We start from the raw sequence: 17,751 nt of genomic DNA, 5'->3' as shown, positions 1-17,751 counted from the left end.
AAAGACGCGGAAGAAAAAAAATAATAATAATAATAATTAAAGCTGCAAGCAGCGTCGTTCGGCCCTCGCAGCGAAGCTGCTCGCCCTCCTTCCGCACCCCCTCCGCTCCATCCCAGACGCTCTCCAAACCCAGCTACGCGCTTCTCCATCCTGGCCGGCAGCCGGGGGCACCAGGGCACGTCTGGCAGAACAGAAAGTCAACCACCCCGACACCAGAAACCGTGAACGGCCTCCTCGTCCACACCTCACCCTGACTCAGCATCCCCTCTTAGCCCACCATTACACGTCTCACCACTAGGAGATACTCTATCTTTACCACACTGGTGATGTGATGTTCAGTCTCGGTACAAATCGGAGGCTGTTTGTGGAAGTTACAGTCAAACGTAAGGTCACAGCGTCACGCCAGAAATCGCCATGGCATCAAAGCCCCTCCCTTTCTGAAAAGCTATCAGATCTGAATGGTCATTACAACATCATGAAGACAGTGCATGACCTTAGTGTCATGTTGACTAAATTAGAGGGGACAAATATGAGCATTTCACCATAAAACAGTAGACTTCCTGTAGTCAGGGGGCGGGGCTTAGGTGATGTCAGCTGTCCACATTGTCACTGTCTTCAGATGTGGTCAGTGATCACACAGACAAAGTTTGAAATTGATCTGATCATGCACATGGGAGTTATTAAGTCAAGTAACGTAAAGGCGACTGGTCAAAGTTTGAGGCTTAGCCACGCCCACACCTTTATACTTATTTAAAATCCGACGGTTGAATTTTTTCCTCTATGTCTTAAGAGTATATAGCAGGAGTTTGAAGGTGATCGGTGGAAAGGACGACGAGACATCATTCTCCTAATAACGTGTGCAAAAACCACTAAATCGAGTACTTGGACCAAAATGGCCGACCTCCTGTGCGACATTGTAATTGGCTCAAAGAGACTTTTTTGTAGGTCCTGAGACACTACATTAGTGTGCCAAATTTCGTGATCCTCAGTCAAAGCATGGCTTGGGGCTGATAGTTTTAATGGTCCTAGGGGGCGCTATTTCAGAAAATAGGCCACGCCCACAAACTTCAGCTGTCCAATTCTATTAGGGGTCAGAGTAAGATCACTCATCAGAAATTGTGTGGTGATGTCACAATGATTGAAGAAATGAGAGACAAACGTATTTCCATGGCGTGATGGTGAATTTCGCCATGATCCCAAAGCCCCGCCTTTATTCGAAACCTGCCAGTACTATAGACCAAGTGACCTCAACTTGTCTGCTGCTATTTACCAGTGATTGCTGGTGATTGGTTAAAAGGAGTCCAATAGGGAGCTGTGAAAAAAAGAGTGGCGTGGCGACAGGTCAAAGTTTGAGGCTTAGCCACGCCCACACCTTTATACTTATTTAAAATCCGTAGGTTGAATTTTTTCCCCTTTGTCTTAAGAGTCTATAGCAGAAGTTTGAAGGTGATTGGTGAAAAGGGCGATGGTGCAACATTCTCCAAACAACATGTGCGAAAACCACTAAATCGAGTACTTGGACCAAAATGGCCGACTTCCTGTGCGACTTGGTTCTTGGCTCCAAGAGACTTTTTTGTAGGTCCTGAGACACCACATTAGTGTACCAAATTTCGTAATCCTCAGTCAAAGCATGGCTTGGGGCTGACAGTTTTAATGGTCCTAGGGGGCGCTAATTCAGAAAATAGGCCACGCCCACAAACTTAAACTGACCATTTCTATTGGGGGTCAGACTAGGATCACTCACAACAAATTTTGAGGTGATATCACGATAAATGAAGAAATGAGAGGCAAACGTATTTCCATGGCGTGATGGCGAATTTCGCCATGCTCCCAAAGCCCCGCCTTTTTTCAAAACCTTCCAGTACTGGAGACCAAGTGACCTCAACTTGTCTGCTGCTATTTACCAGAGATTCCTGGTGATTGGGTAAAAGGAGTCCAATAGGGAGCTGTGAAAAAAAGAGTGGCATGGCGAAAGGTCAAAGTTTGAGGCTTAGCCACGCCCACACCTTTATACTTATTTAAAATCCGACGGTTGAATCTTTTCCTCTTTGTCTTAAGAGTATATAGCAGAAGTTTGAAGGCGTTTGGTGAAAAGGGCGACGGAGCATCACTCTCCAAACAACGTGTGTGAAAACCACTAAATCGCGCACTTGGACCAAAATGGCCGACTTCCTGTGCGACTTTGCACTTGGCTCCAAGAGACTTTTTTGTAGGTCCTGAGACACCACATTAGTGTACCAAATTTCGTAATCCTCAGTCAAAGCATGGCTTGGGGCTGACAGTTTTAATGGTCCTAGAGGGCGCTATTTCAGAAAATAGGCCACGCCCACCGGATGTTCACATCAGATCTTTTGGGGGGCCGGACTAGGATCACTCACAAGAAGTTTCGTGACGATATCTTTAGAAATGACGAAATGGGAGGCAAACGTAAGGCCACGGTGGTATGCCTGACTTCGCCGCGCCGCCACAGCCCCGCCCTCTGCCGAAAACTCCTATAAAGTGACGCCAAGCAACCCCCACTTGTCTTGAGTTACCAGCTACAAATTCGTGGTGATTAAGTGAAATGGGGCAATTTGGGACCTTTCACAGTAAAACTTGATCTTTTTGGTCCTGAGGGGGCGGGGCTTGTGTGATGTCATCATCTGACCATTCAATTTACTTTGTGGGTGGATGACGAATGACCACAGAAAGTTTGGTAACTCTATTCCATTCAGTTATGAAGTTATAGCAATTTAAATATTTTTGGCGAGTAGTCAAACTTCGAGGCCTGGCCCCGCCCCTTCAGTATTTACAAAAAGTCAATTTTATTGTCTCATTTTGTTCGCCCATCCCTTCTGAGCAATTGTACACCATTTTTGAGACGATCGTGCGAAAAATGATCAAGCAATCCAATCAGAAACGGACCCTAAAAACGGCCAAAACGCCAAAAAATCGCCATTTCAACCCAAAATGGCCGACTTCCTGTTTGATATTGACCATGCTTGCAAGAGACTTTTCTGTGCGGACTGTTGAGTACTACAAGTGTACCAAATTTCATAACTGTACAATAAACTAAGCTTTATGGAGAGGGTTTTTTTTTCACTTTCTAGGGGGCGCTGTTCAGCCATTTTCTTTGCGATTTTTTTGGGACCTTTAAAATATCAAATTTTTCACCAGGCCTGACAAGTGTGCAAAATATTGTGAGTTTTGGGGTATGTTAAGGTCCCCAAAAAGCCGTTCAAAGCGGACACGGAATAATAAAAAATTAAAGCTGCAAGCAGCGTCGTTCGGCCCTCGCAGCTCCGCGCCGCTCCGGCCTGGCCGGCAGCCCAGGGCACCAGGGCATGTCCGCGGACCAGAGACGTTGACCACCCCGACACCAGAAACCGCTAACGATCACCTCGTCCTCACCTCACCCTGACTCAGCATCCCCTCTGAGCCCACCAAGTTTGGTGCATTTACGACCTCGTCTCTAGGAGTTAGTACAGTTTTAATGGTGTGTAGGGGGCGCTGTGGTGACAATATACAAATCTCACCAACCATTTGTGTCTCATTCGATAAAGGGCATGATTGTTGATTGCCATGTTCAGTCTCGTGCAGATGGGAGGCTGTTTGTGGAAGTTACGATCAAACGTAAGGTCACGGCGTCATGCCAGAATTCGCCATGGCATCAAAGCCCCTCCCTATCTGGAAAGCTATCAGATCTGAATGGTCATTACAACGTCATGAAGACAGTGCATGACCTTAGTGTCATGTTGACTAAATTAGAGGGGACAAATATGGGCATTTCACCATTAAACAATAGACTTCCTGTATTCAGGGGGCGGGGCTTAGGTGATGTCACCTGTCCACAATGACGTTGTCTTGAGATGTGGTCAGTGATCACACAGACAAAGGTTGATATAGATCTGATCATGCACATTGGAGTTGTTAAGTCAAGTAATGTAATGGCGAAAGGTCAAAGTTTGAGGCTTAGCCACGCCCACACCTTGATACTTATTTAAAATCGACGGTTGAATTTTTTCCCCTTTGTCTTAAGAGCACATAGCAGATGTTTGAAGGTGATCGGTGAAAAGAGCGACGGGGCATCAAGGTCCAAACAACATGTGCGAAAACCACTAAATCAAGTACTTGGACCAAAATGGCCGACCTCCTGTGCGACTTTGCGCTTGGCTCCAGGAGACTTTTTTGTAGGTCCTGAGACACTACATTAGTGTACCAAATTTCGTGATCCTCAGTCAAAGCTTGGCTTGGGGCTGACAGTTTTAATGGTCCTAGGGGGCGCTATTTCAGAAAATAGGCCACGCCCACAAACTTCAGCTGTCCAGTTCTATTGGGGGTCAGACTCGGATCACTCACCAGACATTTTGTGGCGATGTCATGATAATTGAAGAAATGAGAGGCAAACGTATTGCCATGGCGTGATGGCGAATTTCGCCATGCTCCCAAAGCCCCGCCTTTTTTTGAAACCTGCCAGTACTGGAGACCAAGTGACCTCAACTTGTCAACTGCTATTTGCTAGAGATTGCTGGTGATTGGGTAAAAGGAGTCCAATAGGGAGCTGTGAAAAAAAGAGTGGCGTGGCGACAGGTCAAAGTTTTAGGCTTAGCCACGCCCACACCTTTATACTTATTTAAAATCCGACGGTTGAATTTTTTCCTTTCTGTCTTAAGAGTATATAGCAGAAGTTTGAAGGCGATTGGTGAAAAGGGCGATGGAGCATCACTCTCCAAACAACGTGTGCGAAAACCAGTAAATCACGTACTTGGACCAAAATGGCTGACTTCCTGTGCAACTTTGCACTTGGCTCCAAGAGACTTTTTGTAGGTCCTGAGACACCACATTAGTGTACCAAATTTCGTACTCCTCAGTCAAAGCATGGCTTGGGGCTGACAGTTTTAATGGTCCTAGGGGGCGCTATTTCAGAAAATAGGCCACGCCCACCAGATGTTCACATCAGATTCTTTTGGGGGCCGGACTAGGATCACTCCCAAGAAGTGTCGTGGCGATATCTCTAGAAATGGCGAAATGGAAGGCAAACGTAAGGCCACGTCGGTACGCCTGACTTCGCCGCGCCGCCACAGCCCCGCCTTCTGCAGAAAACTCCCATAAAGTGACGCGAAGCACCCCCAACTTGTCTTCAGTTATCTGCTACAAGTTTGGGATGATTATTTGAAAGGGCGAATTTTTGAAAATTTCCCAGTAAAACTTGACCTTTTAAGTCCTGAGGGGGCGGGGCTTATGTGACATCATCAATCGACCATTCATTTGTCTTCGGGGGGCTATGACGATTGTCCACAGAAAGTTACTTTAACTGTAATTCTTTCATTTATGAAATTATAGCAATTAGAATTTTTTGGCTAGTGCTCAAACTTTGAGGACTCGCCCTGCCCCTTCAGTATTTACGAAAAGTCAATTTTATTGTCTCATTTGAATCGTCCATCGCTTCTGTTCGATCTCGCACTATTTTTGAGACGATGGTGCGAAAAATGACCAAACTCTTCAACCAAATATAGACCCTAGAAATGGCCAAAACGGGGTCAAAATGGCCACTTTAGTCCAAAATGGCCGACTTCCTGTTTGATATTGACCATGGGTGCAAGAGGCTTTTCTGTGCGTATTGTTGAGTTCTACAAGTGTACCAAATTTCATCATTCTACTATGAAAAAAGTTCAAAGCGGAGGGGTATTTTTCACTTTCTAGGGGGCGCTGTTGAAACATTTTTTCACCAACTTTCACGTTGCCAGTGAAATACGTAAATTTCACGCACTTTCTATATTGGGCCAGAATTTGGTGAGTTTTGGGATATGCTAAGACCCCCTAAAGGCCACCCAAAGACGCGGAAGAAAAAGAAAAAAAAAAAAAAAAAAGAATAAACGGAGCAGATACAATAGGCCTTCGCAGCTTCACTGCTCGGGCCTAATAATAAACAGAGCAAAAACAAGAGGCCTTCGCAGCGCTTTCGCTGCTCGGGCCTAATAAACGGAGCAGATACAATAGGCCTTCGCAGCGCTTCGCTGCTCGGGCCTAATAATAATAATAAACGGAGCAGATACAATAGGCCTTCGCAGCTTCACTGCTCGGGCCTAATTATAACTGCATTGCATGCCATTTTCTGTTTTTATAAAAAGCTAGGCAGCATACCTTTAATTACATCTTCTCTTGCATCTGAGGGCAGCATCCGTAGCAGTCGCATTTTAGGAGTCAGCAGTGTTGCAATCCTGTACATCATGTGGAGAGGGGATGCAGATGTGTCACTGGTGCCCATAAGTTCTTCCAGACGTGAGGCACACACATTGGCGACTTTAGAGAGCAAGGGCTCGTGGGATGCAGCTTGGCAGTGTTCAATGAGTCTCACAGACCACGGCAGTGGAAGTGATGCGCTGGGAGTGGAGTTGTCGGATTCTAGGTCATTAGTAGCATCCTTAAATAACTTAAGAAATGCAACTACTGTTTTCAGAGTGTTTCCATTGATCTGCACAATTCTTTCATATTGGTTATTGCTCAGCAGTAATGTGGAGATTTCCTCATGCTGTTGAAGTATGGAATCCAACATGTCATAATTTCAATTCCATCGGGTCTCGACTGACTGCTTGAGAGATTTTTTCAAGTTGTTTTGCAGACCTGAATGTTTGAAATATTTCACCAGTTTTTTTGCATTGGTCAACAGTTCAGACAGCTCAGCAGTTTCATCCAACACGCCTGGTGAAAATGCACTAGACAGAGTGACGTTCAGGATGTGCGCGTTGCAGTTCAGCCTTGTGTATCCACGCAGGGCAGCAACTATGTTGGCTCCACGGTCGGTGACAAACACAACACGGCCAGACAGAAGTGTCGCATCTATTCCAAACTTACAGAGTTTCTGGAAGAGCAGGTTCCTGATATTCTCCCCTGTTTGTGACACACCACTCTCGAACGGAGCAGCAAATAACACCCTGGAAACTAGGTTGAAGTCGTTGTTTGCATAATGGATGGTGCCGGATATAAATGACGTTTTATGATAATCCTCCGTCCAGATATCTGTTATGATGGCGCATCCGTATGTTTCAATGATGGGCCTTATCTCCGCTGCCACTGACTCCTGCAGCGCTGTTGCTCGCCCCTCGACATGTCTGGATACAGTGGTTGGATGAGGCAACATATCTTTTACATCAAGTTTGCCATATTTAGCGGCAACATTAACAAAATGTTGCGCTATGTCAACAAAGCCTTTCCCGGCAACAAAATCATACGGCCGTATGTCTGCGCAGCACACTTCCACACATTTCTCAGCAGTTTCTTGTTTAATTTGTGCAGGGAGAAGTGGTTTATCCTTGAAAAGCAGCTTACTTTGACCGGGGAGAACAGAGCAGGTGTGCCGCCTCAACCCAGAGGTGCCGGATTTGTGTCCGTTGTAGACGAGTATTTTCGCGCATTTGTCGCAACTGGCAAAGTCCAATTCGTTTCCAGCTTTGTCACAAACAATTGAGAAACTCCTCCAAATGTCTGACTTGCCTTGCTTGATTTTCGTGTCATAAAGACCTTGTTTTAGCTTCCTTTCAACGTCAGTTGCCGACTCCATCATGCTTATCCCGATCCCGCACTGTTTTTTTTAACCGACCGTTCCCACCCGCAGCAAAATTCAAACCGCCCGCTCCCGCGAGATTTGTGTTGGGTCCCGCGGGACCCGGCAGGACCCAATCCCAATGCAGCCCTCTACCCTGGACTATCGGACCCACCACAAAAGAGAAACAAAGCTGCTGCTGTAGAGGCTGGTGGAACAAAAGGAAGCTTGTAGAAAGCCATTTCTGTTGAATAATGTGGAATCAGCATGTGGTTTCACTGCAAACAAGCCAGTTAGCACCATTAGCAACAATGTTTATGCATTTAGCAGACGCTTTTGTCCAAAGCGACTTACAAGTGAGACACAACAGCCATATGTTACCTACTCAAACTGGAGCAAGCCATACAGATCCGCCCAGCGAGCCACACCAAACATCCACTGGTCTAAGCTCCGCTCTAGTGGGGATTTGAGCCAAAACAAGACGTGTAGAAAGATGTTTCACACTCCAAATCTTACTATAAAACTAACAATTGCTGCATTAAGCACAATTACTGTAGAGGTATAAAGAGAACGGCCTCCCATTTCTGTTTAAATAATTAGAAAAGTCATATAATCCAGAATAAGGATTTAGCTCTTTGAAAATGAGTCTGAATGACTGGATTGTTTTCGTTCAGTCTTCTGTCCCAGGGGAACGTGCTAGGTTGTGACCTGCTCTGGGTTAATGTTAGGTTTAGCTGAAGAAAGTTCACCTTGCGTTGTGGATGTTTCCAGGAAGCGAGTGAAGGCTCTGGAGTCTCTCCTGGCTGTGATCCAAACCGTTCCTCTTGCTGATCCTCAGTCTGTGGAGCTCCAGGATGGCACAGAGAAGCTCCGCTCCAAGTTCCGACAGGTATGTAGCCTCAAGGCTCAGTTATCCTGGTTTTTGGTTCACTGAAGCTGCACTTTTGTGCTCCACGAAGCGGTCTGAAGCCAAAAACATTCCAAAACATGCTTAATATTCACCAATATATGCAAAATATTCCCGTTTTTGGTTCATGGTCTTAATAATCCTTGTTATAATAATAAAATCCACTTTTTTATCTGCTGGAGAGTGTTTATAAGTCTCTGATACCACATTCCATCATTTTTCAGTTCTTCATAATAAAAACTCAATGAGGTGTGCTGAGCTGCTCAACAAACACAAAGGACAGTGAACTGTGGAGAAGTTCTGGTTCTGTCCTGACCTGAGTGGAGACTCTGCCCTGCTGGTCTTTTGTGCCTGTAGTCGTGGTGCTGGAGCCTGTTGGGGAAGCACTTCCATATATCGATGCATCACAATTAGTTCACATGGATTTGTTTTCATCGATAAATAGAAGATGTCAGATATTTGCTTTTTTTTTATCACAAACTTGTCTGACATAATATGCCATCCCCCCAAAAGCTCTTCAGTCACAACAGTCCTTTGGACAACGTAAAAGTGAAAACATTTTAAACATTTAAGAAAAAAAATCAGTTTTCTCATTCAACATCTCGGGCTGGGAAAAACATGCTCTGCTGAAAACCTGTAGGACATGTCCAATTCTTGCCTTTAATTTAGGGAATAAAATCCACATATATTAGCTTTTAATGTCTTTGACCAGCTTTAGAGTCAAATACTTATGCTGCAGTTCAAGGGCGTAAGAAATAAATAACACAAAATGAAATCTTTGGCTTAGTTTGAACCCAATGGCTGTTGCCGTGGCTGACTAAATACTGCTGGCACCTGTGTATATGTCAGGTGGGGCCTTTGACTCCTCCCCTCTCCTGGAACTTCTCTTGATGATATAGATCTTTGTCCCCCCTCCCCCTGCCACACCCGGTGTGAGGGGTTTTGCCCTGGTCTTCCTGAGTGTTCGTGGCAACCGGGTCTGGGGGTTTAAGATTTTTGCATCTGCCTGATAGATCCCGGTGGCTGCCTGGTGGGGTCTGGGTCCCTGGGCTCTGCTGGGTCCCCGGCGGGGGTGGTTGCCCCTGGGTCCCGGGTTGCTGGGTCCCGGGCTCGGCCGGCTAGGGGGTGTGAGGCTGCGGGCGGGCCTGTGGGCTTGCCGCTGATGTCTCCCGGGACTCTGCCGGCTGCTGGTTGTGGCCCCCCGGGGCGATCCTCTGTGCCTCTCGAGGGGGGCGGGGGCCTTTCTGGTTGCAGTCTCCTTGGGGTTCCTGTGTTCTGGGGCAGCGCCTGGATCTCTGGGACTTGGAGCTCCCCCCGTCTCCTGCGCATCTTTGGGGGGCGGATCTGTGGTCCCTCACACTCTCTGTTGGACGCTCCTATAGAGAAACCTTACATAAACAAGCGCGTGTACACACACAGGTGCTCACATGGTGCTCTCATAAGTATGGGCTTGGGCACGTTCAACACATGTCTTAAGACTATGGTGGGCACTTAATGCACTGTGATTTATTATCGTGATTCTTCAGTTAAGCAATGTTGATTATATATTTTTTCATCAAGTTGACGCAGTGATAGCTAGATCTTGTTGTATTGTTGTTGTGTCCCATTTTTTCTTTTTGTCCTTTTGCCTTTTTTTTTGTCTTTTTCTGCAGGTCTAGAAGCAGACTCTTGTTCGTTGTTTATTTTTGTGGGGAACCCCCCCCCTCTTCTCTCCCCACCTTTTCCTTTCTCTTTCACCTCTGTCTCCGTGTCTGGTCGGGATTACAAAGCATTCAACAACAATAACAATAAAGTTTTAAGTATCAGGCGTGACATTAAAAGCAAACGCTTTGATGCTCCACCTGAGAGTAAATCTGTAAGGCTTGTTACCAGCATTCAGACATCAATTCTGCTTGCTTCACAGCCAGACAGGACACGGTAAAAAAAAAAAAAAAAGTTTGAACCCAATAGTCTTAATTTCAGAAATGTTGGAGCCTGAACCAAATTCTGTTTAATGCAGAAAATAATAAAACATAAAATGATCAGTGCAGTTTCTGATGTCACAAGCACACAGCAAGGGCATGGGAGTGACGGGTTGGAAAACAGTAAGCGGGACCAGAAGCACTCGTCAGAAATTCTCGCCTGTGAACAGAGGAGCAAAAAGTGTCGCGCAAATCTAGTGAGCGATCCGTTTCGCGGCGCTTTGCAGCTGGTGTGTTCCGGGCGTTGGTCAGTCCTTTTATGGGGACGGCTTTTAGGGATGCATGTAACTGCCCTCGACAGTCCATAATAAACGAATAGAATCTTGATGGGATCCAGCCATTTATTTATTATGCAGCTCATGATTAGTGATCAAAAACAGTGACTTCCATATGGCAGAGTTTTTTCCTGGTTTAAATTTAGGCCAAGGTGGTACCATCCTGACCCTGCGCCAGCATACTCATGTATTCAACTGCTTCACTTTTTTAAAGGCAAAATATTTTTTCGTTAAGTGTTCTAATCTAAGCTTCTTTTGATTAATAGAATATTCCATTTGATGTTTCAAGTTAAACAAAATGGTTTGCTACTAAAAAAATATGAAAACAACAAAATGACCAGGCTGAAATAACAGACTCTTATTATGAAAGGCTCAATAATATGCATTAGATTGGTGTTTAGTTTCCCTTTTTCCCATCCCATATTTTTAAATATTTGACCCACATTTCAGTAATATTTTAGGTTTGTAGTAATAACACTCATCTTAGTCAAAATAACACATAAATATATCCAGTAAAATGTAATGCATTTCATTAACATGCATTTGTATTGGAAATGAAGAAGAAAATATAATTTCTATAGCGCCTCAAGATAAAAATCACGAGTCACTTCACAAAAACAAAAAATGTTAAAATATAAAAAAGAATTTAGAAAATGGTTAAAAATATATTTAAAATGAGCAAAAATAGACAATTGTGATTAAAATATGTTGAGAAAGTGAGAGTGAATAGGAAAGAGGGAAATCAGTGGATCCTTAGGAAGGTGGGGAGAGCAGAACAAGGAGAGGGTGAAGAAGATCATACAAAAGCCAGCTTGAACAGGTGAGTCTTCAGCTGCTTTTTAAAGGAGACCACTGAGTCCACTGATCTCAGACTCAGGGGGAGAGAGGTCCAGAGTCTGGGGGCCACAGCAGCAAATGATCTGTCACCTTTGGTCTTTAGCCTGGTGCTGCACAACTAGTAGGCTTTGATCACTGGACCTCAGGGACCTGCTGGGGGTGTAGGGACTGAGAGGATCACCAATGTAAGATGGTGCTTGTCCATGTAAGGCCCTATAGACCAGAACCAGGATCTTGAAATGAACCCTGAAGTTGACTGGCAGCCAGTGAAGCTGGGGGAGAAGCGGGGTGATAGGGTGTGTTTGGAGGACTTGGTCAGAAGCCGAGCACAGGCATTCTGAACCACCTGTAGACGGTTCAGGGAGGTTTTGCTCAGACATGTGAAAAGAAAATCTCAGATTGAGGAGGAGCAATGTGGTTTTCGTCCTGGCCGTGGAACTGTGGACCAGCTCTATACCCTTGCAAGAGTGATGGAGGGTGCATGGGAGTTTGCCCAACCAATCCACATGTGTTTTGTGGATTTGGGGAAGGCTTATGACCATGTCCCCAGGGGCACCCTGTGGGGGATGCTCCAAGAGTATGGGGTGGGTGGCTTTCTGTTAAGGGCCATTCAGTCCGTTTACCAGAGGAGTGTGAGTTTGGTCCGCATAGCCGGTAGTAAGTCGGACCTGTTCCTGGTGAGGGTTGGACTCCGCCAGGCTGCCCTTTGTCACCAGTTCTGTTCATTACCTTTATGGGCAGAATTTCTAGGTGCAGCCGTGGTGTGGAGTGTGTCGAGTTTGGTGGCAGGAGAATCTCGTCTCTGCTTTTTGCTGATGATGTGGTCCTCCTAGCTTCATCCAGCTCTGACCTTCAGCTCTTGCTGGGTAGGTTTGCGGCCGAGTGTGAAGCGGCTGGGATGGGGATCACCACCTCCAAATCTGAGACCATGGTTCTCGACCAGAAAAGGGTGGCTTGCCTACTCCAGGTCGGGAGAGAGGTCCTACCTGAAGTGGAGGAGTTTAAGTATCTCGGGGTCTTGTTCACAAGTGAGGGTAGGAGGGATCGGGAGATCGACAGGCGGATTGGTTCAGCGTCTGCAGTGATGCGGACGCTGAACCGATCTGTCGTGGTGAAGAGGGAGCTGAGCCAGAAAGCCAGGCTCTCGATTTACCGGTCGATCTACGTCCCAATCCTCACCTATGGTCATGAGCTTTGGGTAATGACCGAAAGAACGAGATCGCGGATACAAGCGGCTGAAATGAGTTTCCTCCGTAGGGTGGCCGGGCTCAGCCTTAGAGATAGGGTGAAGAGCTCGGACATTCGGGAGGGGCTCGGAGTAGAACCGCTGCTCCTCTGGATCGAAAGGAGTCAGTTGAGGTGGTTTGGGCATCTGGTCAGGATGCCTCCTGGATGCCTCCCTGGAGAGGTGTTTCGGGCGTGACCTGCTGGCTGGAGGCTCGCGGGTCGACCCAGGACACATTGGAGAGGTTACATCTCCAATCTGGTCCTGGAACGCCTTGGGGTCCTGCCAGAAGAGCTGGTGGAGGTGGCCTGGGAGAGGACAGTCTGGAGCTCCCTAGTTGGGATGCTGCCCCCGCGACCCGGACCCGGATAAGCAGAGGAAGATGACGACGACGTGAAAAGAGAGTTACAGTAGTCTAAGCGTGAGGAGATGAAGGTGTGGATAACTGTCTCAAGTTCAGAGTGGGACAGAATGGGACTCGGCTTAGCAATGTTCCTGAGATGGAAGAAGGAAGAGCGAACAAGAGAACTGACATGAGAGTTCAGGGTGAGAGCTGGGTCAAAGGTCACGCCAAGATTACTGACGGAGGGTTTGGCCATCCAGGTTTTAATAGTCTAAGCAGGTGTGTAACAGCTGCAGCTTAGACATCTCATGGGGCTTAAAGGAGATGTACAGTTGGATGTCATCTGCATAAAGATGGTAGGAGATTCATTTGAAAGAGCTCAGGATGTGCTGAAGAGGAAGCAGATAGAGGAGGAAGAGCAGAGGCCCCAGCACAGAACCTTGTGGGACACCATGGGTAAGGGAGGTGGTGGGTGGAGGACCTAAACTTGGAGATGACCATAAAGAAGGAACACTCAGAAAGATAAGAGGAGAACTACTCCAGAGCAGTTCCTGATATGCCTACCCAGTTTCTCAGCCTCTCCAGTAGCAGGTGATGGTCAACAGTGTCAAAGGCTGCAGTCATGTTCAGCAGGACCAGAACAGAACAGTCCCCTGCATCACTGTGAGTCAGAAGGTCATTAGAGACCCTAAGAAGAGCTGTTTCAGTAGAATGAGCTCTACGAAAACCTGACTGTAAGCTATCGTAGATGTTATGTTCATCAAGAGCGGCTGTGAGTTGTTTAGCCACAACCTTTTCCAAGATCTTGGAGGTGAATGGGAGTTTAGAGATGGGTCTGAAGCTGCTATGGAAAGAGGCCTCAAGACTCGTTTTTTTTAAGAAGCGGGTGGATTACAGCGTTCTTAAAGTAAGCAGGGATCTGACCAGAAACCAGAGAAGCATTAATTATAGAGAGCACGCTGGGACCGATGGACTGATAAGAAATTTAAACAAAGATGAGGGTAAGATGTTGAGGGGGCATGCAGAGGTCTTCATAGAGTTAACTAGTTTGGTTAACTCAGGCAAAGAAACAGGAGCAAAGCTATCTAGAATGATGGGCCTGGTTGGAGTCGGGAGAGGCAGAGATAAGGCTGAAGGAGAGATGCTAGATCTAACCTTATTGACTTTGTCCACAAAAAAAAGACAAAGTTCTCACAGTCTGTATCAGAGTGGATGGAGGCTCTAGGAGAAGCAAGAGAGACAATGCTGCTGATGGTGTTAAACAGCACCTTGGGGTTCCATTTGCTCTGGGACACCAGGTTGGAAAAATAGGAAACCCTAGCGTCTCTGACTGCAGAGTTAAAGGATGTCAGAAGATCCTTTAGGTGCAGCAGATGGACGTGGAGATGGGTTTTCTTCCACAAACGCTCAATTTTTCTGCATTGGCGCTTCAGGCTGCGAAGGCTGTCATTAAACCAGGGAGTAGGGTTCACTGCAGGAACTGATCTGGTTCTGACAGGACAGATGTTGTCCAGAATGGAGAGGCAGTACTCATTAAAGTGAGAAGTTAAGGAATCTGGGTCATTATCAGAAAAACAGGGTGGATCAAAAGCAGCAGAAGAATTGCTAGCTGTGCTCTCATTAAGAAAACAAGAACTAACCATACGGCGAGCAGGAGGTGGGGACGCAGAAACTGACAAGTTAAAGAAAATGCAATGGTGATCTGAAATATAAACGTCCTCAGGACAAACACTGCCAGCATTTAGACCAGGGGTGTCAAACATGTGGCCCACGGGCCGGATGCGGCCCGCAAGCGGGTTAAATCCGGCCCCATGATGGTTGTGTAAACTTTGTTTTCATACTTTACAATGTAGAGTGAAAATAAACTTATCTTTGTGAGCAAGTTTCCTCTGTAATGAGTATAAATAAAACAAAGCTGCGCTCAAGGCTCACACAAGAACTTGAATCACATCCTGAAGTTGGCTGCCACTCAGGATGTGACTTCTGATATTGATGTGCTGGTGAAAGCTAAAAGATGTTAAGTTAAATGAGTCAAATATACTTTAAGTGCTGCATGAAACTGATCTTGCCATGTGATCTGTAAGCTCTTTGAATCACTAAGGAATGTTTTTTTATTTGTTGATTTATTTTATTTTTTCCAAATTTTCAAGTACACTTCAGGTGTTGTACTTGTACTACACTGTCCTCAGGCTCCAGCCTTGTTTTATATTGATTGTATTAAAACAAAGAAAACAATCTGAAGTTTTTTTTTTTATTTACCGGTGCGGCCCACTTGGAACTAGATTTCCCTCAATGTGGCCCCTGAGCTAAAATGAGTTTGACACCCCTGATTTAGACCCAAGGTAAAAACAAGATCTAGAGTGTGCCCCCTGGTGTGTGTGTGGCCAGAAACATGCTGGATAAATGGTAATAACATTTAATTTCTGCTGCTAACAATGTACGGTGGCATGTCTATTATGTACGGGAAGGCAATAATCCAGTTTAAATTGTGTTCAAAGATGGAAGCGTTTGTGAATTATATACTACAACGACTTGCCGTACACTTGTAGCAGTAATGTGACTGGTATGTGCAGCGGTTCTGATTCTGCAAGATGCAGAATAAACAGGATGGTGGGGACTTTTCACCTGTTTGTAGAGTTTAGTCTTTCTTAGTTTTACGATAATCATCATATATTTTTCTGTGCGCCACTTGATCGTGAGACTGCTACCCGTTAGCTTTAGCATTAGCTAATCTGCGTGTAGCTGCACTTTTGATCCCAAACTTTTGACCAGTTCTGCCGTTGTGCCTTTGCTGGTTCCTTTATTTTCCTTCACTGCATCCAGATTTCCACACTGCGCTCCAGTAAAAAGCATTTTTCTTATACATAACTTACTTTTGTTCAATAAGGTTCTGGGGAAAATAGTAATTGAAAGATGTTGCACCTGTGCTACGTTTAAAAATAGACAGACACGCACAGACAGTTTTTTTCGTTGCACTGTACAGCCCTGCTCTGATATGGAAGAGCCTGGGGGAAAATCAGGATGTCAATAGCACCAACCATAGGTATGTACCAACTAGCGAGAAAAGCTATTTTTGATCTTCTTTTTCTGCAGCGGTTTTAGCGCTTTTCGGTGCACCGCTGCTAATATAGCGCCCCTGTAGTGACGCAATGCTGTAACTGCAGTTAAAATAACATCCATGTAGCTGGGGGCAGAGTAAAATCAGGCTGGGGCGGCACAAAATTAGCTGGAGGCGGCCACCACGCAAGTTTGAATGCAGGAAAAACCCTGCCATATGGACAAAACAAAACATACAAATTATTTTAAACCTATGCTGGGTTTCACTCACGTGACGTCTGCAGCCGCACAAAACTCAGATAGAGGCAGGACGTGTTTTGCTCCACAACAAAACACAGATAAAACAGCGCGATGGATGAAAGTGATTTGGGCTTTAAATGAGCAGGCACAGACGATATATCGCGAAAAAATACATCTGCTTTTAGGTTATGACCTAAATAGTTTGAAAAGTAGCACTTTTCACACACTGTGGAGGATTTACCCAGCGCTGAAGCGATCTGCAACAAACTACCTTGTGCTGCCTTCCTTATAAGCCTTTGAAGATGGAAGCCTACAGCTGTTTTATTTCAGGTTAGTTAAAAGTTGACTATGGAACACAAACCATCTGGTGAGCCCTGGTGTTCAGAGGTTGTACTGGTAGGTTAGTAGTTGTAGTGTATAATAACACTCTACTCAGCTGCCTTCAGAAGTCACCTGAATAAAAGGGGGCTCAATAAAAATGTACACCACACCACCCACCAAGAACCGTGTTTCCCTTTAATTCCGCTTCACAATTATGTGCTACTTTGTGTTGGGCTACCAAAGAATTGCAAGGCAAAAGTGAAAGGTACTTTACCTAAATCAGAACGAAAATGGGAAGTGGTTCTGGGACACACCACTCCAGATGGAGAGTTGGATTTTACTCTGGCTCAAGCCTCCTGCCTACAAAACAGAAAGACCGTATTACAGTCCTGGTAAAACCACACTCACCTTATCTCTGCTGCTCCGCAGGTCTGCTCCCTCCTGAATGTCCCCATGGACTTTAAGGAACACTTCAGAAGTGCTGAAGATATGTCGTTTTGAGTCTGAAGAGCGAGTCTACGGGGGTTTTGGTAAACTGGTATTTGTTAATGATATCAGGTTCTAATGAACATGTGGGAGTGATTGGAGGCAGACCGGAGACTCCACAGACCTGACACACCATAGGTCTGTGGTGGGGCAGCGTTAAACTTCCATCCTTGTGGTTCTGCTGTGGAGAAGCTAAAGAACCAGACTGATGGAACTAGATGTTCTGTAACTCCTGTGGTGTTGGTGTCCGGGAGAAAATAATATGATATAATAAAAGTCTTGAATAAAACCAAGTCTTTTGTGTGTGTGTGTGTGTGTGTGTGTGTGTGTGTGTGTGTGTGTGTGTGTGTGTGTGTGTGTGTGTGTGTGTGTGTGTGTGCGCGTGTGTGCGTGTGTGTGTGTGTGTGTGTGAGAGAAACTGACCTTTAACCCCAGAACTTCCTCCACTTTCTGTGGTAAACTTAGTTCTTTATTATTAAAGTTGAGGAATCTAAAAGTTTGATCTCATGTCTCAAATTAATCTGGGTTTTCTTGTTTAAGAATCGGCCAGCTTGGTTGTCTGAGGGTTTGATTTCAA

The 17,751-nt window shown here is 45.6% G+C and overlaps 1 protein-coding gene across 3 annotated transcripts in view; it reads left to right on the top strand.

Moving 5' to 3' along the window:
- lto1 (LTO1 maturation factor of ABCE1) overlaps positions 1-17,467 on the top strand; it is a 105,985-nt gene extending 88,518 nt beyond the window's left edge. For all 3 annotated transcript variants that reach the window (XM_054738455.2, XM_054738456.2, XM_070554710.1), the window contains 2 exons: positions 8,294-8,411; positions 17,118-17,467. In XM_054738455.2, coding sequence (XP_054594430.2) covers positions 8,294-8,411; positions 17,118-17,189 — 190 coding nt within the window. In that variant the 3' untranslated portion in view covers positions 17,190-17,467. The remainder of the gene's footprint in view (positions 1-8,293; positions 8,412-17,117) is intronic.
- The last annotated feature ends 284 nt before the right edge of the window (positions 17,468-17,751 follow it).

Source organism: Nothobranchius furzeri, chromosome 9 (genome assembly GCF_043380555.1).
Source record: "Nothobranchius furzeri strain GRZ-AD chromosome 9, NfurGRZ-RIMD1, whole genome shotgun sequence".
In the NCBI taxonomy this organism is placed as follows: domain Eukaryota; kingdom Metazoa; phylum Chordata; class Actinopteri; order Cyprinodontiformes; family Nothobranchiidae; genus Nothobranchius; species Nothobranchius furzeri.
Note: the sequence above shows the minus strand (reverse complement) of the source record. Positions and strands in the feature narration are given on the sequence as shown.